Source organism: Camellia sinensis, chromosome 14 (assembly GCF_055761805.1).
Source record: "Camellia sinensis isolate YWXY chromosome 14, ASM5576180v1, whole genome shotgun sequence".
Classification (NCBI taxonomy): Eukaryota; Viridiplantae; Streptophyta; class Magnoliopsida; order Ericales; family Theaceae; genus Camellia; species Camellia sinensis.
Window position 1 is genome coordinate 45,419,279 of NC_138974.1, and position 6,860 is coordinate 45,426,138.

A 6,860-nucleotide genomic window follows, 5' to 3' on the forward strand; every position below is an offset into this window, starting at 1 on the left:
AGTGAAATTTTTTACTTATTTTTGACTTTATTAGTTATTTCTTTAACTTTCAAATTATTCAGTCAAAAATAATTATTCTAAGTAATTCCAAACCGATATAAAATATATAATTTTTTAAAATTTTGTCACAATTTTTTTTTTATACTCAAAATACACATATCAATTCTAATTATTTCAAACTTAATAATGACCACAATTGATCTATTTTTTTTTTAATAGTACGATATATAGCCACACCTCTATTATATTATAAATGTGAGTATAATTTATCTAAATAAAAATAAAAATAATAATCACTTTGCTTGGTTCTATTTTTTCAAAAATACATTTCAGAAAATTTTATTTTCTTGTTTTTCGTATTTTCTTTTTGTTTTTACTGAATTTTTTAAATATTTTAATCAATTTTTTTTTTTTACTTTTTAGACATACCTAACATAAATATACAATAAAAAATTTGTGAAAAATACCTTTTAAAAATTCACTAAATATCAAACATATAAAAAAAAAAAAACGAGAAATCAGTATATTTTTTATATTTTTATGTATTTATTAATTTTTTAAAAATATTTTTTCACAATTTTTTTACTTTTTAAATACATCTAAGTAAAGTGCATCTAAAAAAGTAAAAAAAAAATTAAAATTTTAACAATATTCACTAAAAACAAAAAAAAATACGAAAATCAAAAAAATTAATTTTTAAAAAATTTAATTCAAAAAACGCAAACCAAAACTAATGAATAATGTTATAGAAATAAAAAATTAATATAAAATAACATAGTTGAAATAAAAAAACATAACTTATATTTCCTATATCGTTTTGTTGTAAATTTTATATAAAAATTGTATAAGTAAATCATTTTCGAGAGTAAAATATACTTCTTATATATTTTCCCCAATTTCTTCGGTCCATCTTCATCGAAATTTCGAAAGATACATTATTTATTCAACCCCGATTGTATAATTTCAGTGAATTCATCAATCAATATCGTAGAGATAAAGCGTGATCAAACTCAAATTCTTCAGAAAATTCACTGTAATTCAGCGCCTTTACGTAAAGGGTTTTATTAATTTTTTTGATAATTATTATCTTTTTGCTCGATATCTTATTGATTTAATTGCTGTTGATGTTGATCTACATGTTTACATATCTAAATGGGTTGGGATGGATTTGATTTGTTCATGTCGGTTAGGGTTAGGGTTTGGTTTGGTTTTGTTGGGGGGATTGGTTGAATAGGTAGGAGGCCGATTCGCTTACTTCAGGACTTGATATTGGTTTTGTTCGAATTTGAGGTTTTAGGGCTTGAAAAATTCACTGACTTTGGTATGCCAGGAAAGTTCAATTTTCATCACTATGCAAACTTCATATTAATTTAGCATAAAGCTTGGTATTAAAAACTCCAAATGGATCGGGATGAAGGATCCATCTTGGTATCTGTTATTTATTTATCTTTTAAATTGACTTTTGAGTCTGAAATTTTTGTTTTATTAACAAGTTATATGTGATGTTAATGTTTACTATATATTTGTATACTGATGTGCGGAGTGATTTTGGACATGGTGGGTTGTGGTTTTAGGACGATGGTGGATCCATATGATGCCACATTTGTTGTTGTTTACCAGGCAATGATTTTTAAACCTATGCCTTCATTTTCGCGCATATATGACTGCCTGAAGTTGTTTGGATCAATTAGAAGCTACATAATTTAACCTATTAGTCTGTGGTAAACTGGAGGTCCAAGCACTTCCTCTTGTTTTGAATCTCTCGACACACGTGCACATACATATATGATGGTTTTGTGTGTGCGTGTGCATTTTCTTTCGAGTCTTTGACTGTCTATGTGGGCTTACTTTTAACTTAGTTAAACTGGAAGATGTTTATAGTGGAAAGATGCTTACCGTTAATTTTAGCCTCTTCATGATGTCAATTTTTAGGTGGAGATATTATGCACATGACTATTATCTGCGGTATAACTGCAGGTTTTAGGACTCAGTCGTGACTGTGGCTCAAGATATAATTAATAATTCTATATTCAAGGCTGTATTTCTTCAAGATTTGTAGGACAGTTCATTACTGAAATATATGTTGGATGCTTTGGAGCATTGCATGAGAGCTTGGTTTCGGGTTTAATTTTCATGTCCTAACTCTGATCAGTGTTGTAAAGATTCAGAAGCTATCAGTGCGAATATATTATTCACTTGGTGAGTATTCAAATAAATTGATGATACCTTTTCAACTTCAAGCTACTTTATTTTTTTTAATTTTTTATACTTTATCAATCGCATATCAGCTGCGTTGTATCCATTGTAGATTTGTATTTCTATAAAAGCTTGTGTGCATTGTCTTGTGTTATCTTCATCACCAAATGTTTTCATCCCACATTTCTGATTTCTGTTCCGTATCACAAGCCAGCAGCTCGGCATACTAATTCTTTTAGATGTTTATGTTTTTATATTTGTTCGATTTGTCATGTTCATCTTCAGCACTTATTTGGTGTGCTCTTTGTTTTGGAGAGTGGGCATTCAGTAGGTTCTCTAATCTCTTAGATTAATATGGTGAGTTTATTATAGCAGCACAAGGCTGTTTGCTTTTAGACTGATGAAATATGAGTGAGTGATTAAGAACTATATTGTTTGATGCACTTCTCTATCTCAGTAGATTTTAATTCATTAATGTTGGCCTTAATATTTAGTGATTGAGTGAATGATGGGATGGAATGAATGGAATGCTAAATTTAATTTATTGGAAGTTTTACTGTATTCCTACAACTAGTCTGATTGCTGCCCTAGTACAGTCAAAGTAATTTTTGTTGGGCTTGGGCTAGAATTTTTTAGAAACTAAGGTTTGGACAAAAGGGCATTTGTAATTTTTGGATACTACGGATGTCCTGGTCCAGACCTTTAAAATGGTTTAGTTTAATGTTGTTGTTTTCAGGGGTTTGTTTGAGTCATTTGCATTTGCTTTGGTATGATCTGATTGGTTTATAGTTTTCTGTGGACTGAGTCACAAATTTATTGTCTTGAAAGAACCGTAGCATGGCATATGGTTATTTTTTCTTCTGTATTCTGTTTTTGCCATATCTTAATCTTGAGCTCTGAATTTGAGATGAATTGGCTTGGTACAACTTTTGAATGCTAAAGATACATTTTCCAGCCTTACAATAATCCTTCTAAAACTTACTGGTGTGTTGGTGTTGTGTGAGAATGTAATCACACATCGGAAGTAGAGGAAGACCTGGGCAAGTTTATAACCCCTAGGCACCCTTTCATAATTGGCTGGCCTTTTGTCCTAGAGGGACCAAGGGCGCTACAAATGGTATTACAGCTGACTATCTTCGTGATGGGTGGGGCCACGTGTGAGTCTCTATGTCACCCAGATGTATGGGAGCACATGGGAGACATGTAGCACCAGTGTGTTGGGCCCTGTGAGACGCTAGTTCCGCATCAGAATTAGAGGAAAACTGGGTGAGTTTATAACACCTGGGAAACCTTTTCATAATTGGTTGGCCTTTTGTTCTAGAAGGTTCCAGGGAGTTACATGCTGCATCCCTGACAAGGAAGTTATTGGATTTTGGAATAGTAGGAAATTGTGTTCACAACCAAACTAAACTTTATGTTCTATAAAACACCGAAGGAGCTTTGGTACTGATTTTCTGGATTGTTGTCTTGTAATGGTTATGGTCATTGTGAAAGAAGACCATATATATATGGGAAACATTTATCGGATTGGATTAAATAAATTTGTAACCGTGATGTAGGGATTATCTAGAGGAACAATGTCTATTTAGTCAACTACACCTTGTAAGTGGAAATAGTTAGGTAGCGTTTGATAGGGTTTTCTAAATATGATTTGAGAATAGAGTTGTATTTTGATTTTGTGAGTTTTGGAATTATGATTTGAGTGTAGAAAATTTGTTTGGTTATGAGTTTTGGAGGGAGTTTTGAGTTTTTGAAATTAGAAAGGTTATTTGATTAAAAAATTTACAACTCATAACCAAACACATATAATTCAAAATTCTATTTAAAGCTCATATAAAAATTAAAAAAATTCCGAAAATACTTTTTATTTACAATATAAAAATAACAGGTGCTTAAAAAAATAAAAAAAAATAAAAAAAATTGTTCTAGTCAACCGGCTGGACGTCCTCGGAGGAGGACGACCGGATTAGCCAAATTTTTCCTCCTGGAAAGGAGTTTTCAAAAGTAGGTGTGGAGTTATAATTTGAAAGCTCAAAACAAACACTACACTCAAATGAGTGGGTGGAAATGTGTAAGGAACACATAACCAAACACAGCCTTATTTTTTCTATAGATGTTGAGGGGCCTGTATTTAATTTATAACCCCAGTTAGCTATTTTTTAGTAAGGGCATGATTGGCTATAAGTAACTATGGGGCTTACGCAGCTGCAAGTGATTGTATGAACTTATTTGCTTTATTGGTTGTATTTGTTTCTATATTGTTCCTTTTTGGATTTTGGGGAATGTATGAATGCAGTTTTGGTTACTTCTGTCAAAATTGAAATTCAATTTCTGCATGGCCAATTTTAAAATACATATCTGAATATTTAGTGAATCTTTCCAGGAATATTTTGAGTTAATAGTGCATTTTATTTTTCCTGGATGGACTTGCTATTGGTATGGGGTTTGGAAATGTTTCTATGGGTACTTTGGGTGTAATTCATGAACAAGTCTGGAAATTTTGTGACTTCTGGATCCATATATTGAATTAATAATTGTGTTTATTTAAGGTCAATTGCTGGTTTAACATTGAAGTCTGATTTACTAAGCCTAGGAAGTCAGGAAAGAGGGAATTGTGGTAGTACATCATAAGAGCTCCACCTCCACCGATCAAAATAGAGAGGGAGAACATAAAGAAAGAAAAAGAAAAGAACATTGGTTGATACCATCTTGTTAGTTTAGATCAGTTGCAGCGTGCTGCTTTAACTTCTGCAGGTGAGTAGTTTGATATGCTGCCTTCTTACTACGAGCACCTGGTTTCTTTCATGTGAGAATTCTCTTGTGAACATATGTAGTTCAGTTTAAAATTCTCACTTGTGAATTTATGTGGTACAGTGTGTTAAATTGTGCTGCTGTGTTCTGGCCAACATTATATTCTTTTGTTTCATTTACGTTGCTCTATGTGGGGAATATGATTGGTGTTTTAATCATTGCAATGTTTTTAGCGACATACTACAGTGCAGTTAGATGGCTAGTAGTAGAAAACGAAGCCGATCAAATGAGGCAGATATCCGAGCTCTCCACAAGGAATGGGATCAGGCTTCGTGCCCCATCTGCATGGACCACCCACACAATGCTGTTCTGCTCTTGTGCTCCTCGCACGAGAAGGGATGTAGAACTTACATCTGTGATACAAGTTACAGGCATTCAAATTGCCTCGATCGATTTAAAAAGCTCAAAGCAAATTACCGAAACAGCTCTCCTCCACCCAGTTCTTCACCTACGAGCCAACAAAATACTTCAACAAGAACTACAACGAACCTGATTGAAGATCACGAAAATAACATTCTGAATGAAAGTGAGAATGTAGCATCTGTTGAATTGTCTGGAGGATTAGGAGAAAATAGCATCCAAGATACCAATGGGGAAGGCATTTTGGAAACTGGAGATTCTGATACTCTATGGGAAAGGGCTGATCTTGAAGAGACCAATGGGGAGGAGAATTCACCAGAATTGAAGTTGCCTTTGAGATGCCCCTTGTGTCGCGGAAATGTATTGGGCTGGAAGGTTGTAGAAGAGGCCAGAAAGTACCTTAATCTGAAGCCTCGAAGCTGCTCTCACGAATCGTGCTCGTTCTTTGGCAACTACAGGGAATTGCGTCGACATGCTAGGAGGGTTCACCCAACAGTTCGACCTGGTGACATTGACCCATCAAGACAACAAGCTTGGAGACGACTTGAGCACCAGAGAGACTATGCTGATATTGTCAGCGCTGTTCGCTCAGTCATGCCCGGTGCTATTGTGCTCGGGGACTATGCTATTGAGAATGGAGATAGGGTACCAACTGAAAGGGGAAGGGGTTCAGGTGAAGTTAATGGACCATTGTGGACTACATTTTTGTTGTTTCAGATGATCGGCTCAATGGACCCAGGTACCGAGCCAAGGGGCAGGTCGAGGGCTTGGTCAGGACACCGGCGCTCAACAGGACCATCTTCTAGGCGCCGATTTCTGTGGGGTGAAAATCTGCTGGGTCTACACGATGATGATAACGACAACGATGTAGATGAGGATGAGGATGAGGATGAGGATGATTCCTTTGTGAACATATTAAGTGATACAGGTGAAGATGGGTCTTCAGTCCCAAGAAGGCGTCGGCGTTTGACACGGTCTAGGTCTGATGAAGATCAGTTGTGAGAATGTCAGCAAATTTCTGGTAATTTTATTGTCGTGGATATGAATTTGATTTTAGTTATTGGAGTAATTTTTCAGATTGCATTCAGCTGACTTGTTTCGTGATTTTTACTGTCAAATCTTCCAGTTATGTGCAAAACTGCAGTTTAACAAACAGTATCATTTGAACAAGTTATGAACCATCAGAATCCGATTTGGTCAGAACGAGTTATGGCTTAGCAGTGAAAGAAGGTTTGTCATGGAGATTCAAGAATTTGAGTGGGATTTTGTGTGTATGCATTGCATGGGTTTTTCTTCTTAAAGGGGAAAATTGGAAGGGAAAATAGAGGTAAGAATACAAGAAGTGGTTCGGTGGTGACACAGTGTTCTGGTTTCCATTCCAATATTTGAATTTGCATTTGTATTGACTTTGGATTTGATGTGTAGTAAATTTCCATTGAACTTGTCAACTTGTATAGTATGACATTCTATCTACGTACGCCTTTTGTTGTTCA

At 34.6% G+C, this 6,860-nt stretch overlaps 1 protein-coding gene across 5 annotated transcripts; it reads left to right on the forward strand.

Moving 5' to 3' along the window:
• The first annotated feature begins 813 nt into the window (after nucleotides 1–813).
• On the forward strand, nucleotides 814–6,860 carry LOC114273743 (cellulose synthase, putative (DUF1644)). 5 transcript variants are annotated; one of them, XM_082906745.1, is made up of 4 exons: nucleotides 815–1,033; nucleotides 1,978–2,199; nucleotides 4,746–4,950; nucleotides 5,181–6,860. In XM_082906745.1, the coding sequence occupies exon 4, from the start codon at nucleotides 5,203–5,205 to the stop codon at nucleotides 6,367–6,369; it is 1,167 nt and encodes a 388-aa protein (XP_082762871.1). In that variant the 5' UTR covers nucleotides 815–1,033; nucleotides 1,978–2,199; nucleotides 4,746–4,950; nucleotides 5,181–5,202; the 3' UTR covers nucleotides 6,370–6,860. The 5 variants fall into 5 exon arrangements, with proteins under 5 accessions (XP_082762872.1, XP_082762871.1, XP_082762874.1 ...); XM_082906748.1 differs by having other exon boundaries at nucleotides 5,194–6,860; XM_082906747.1 differs by having other exon boundaries at nucleotides 4,790–4,950.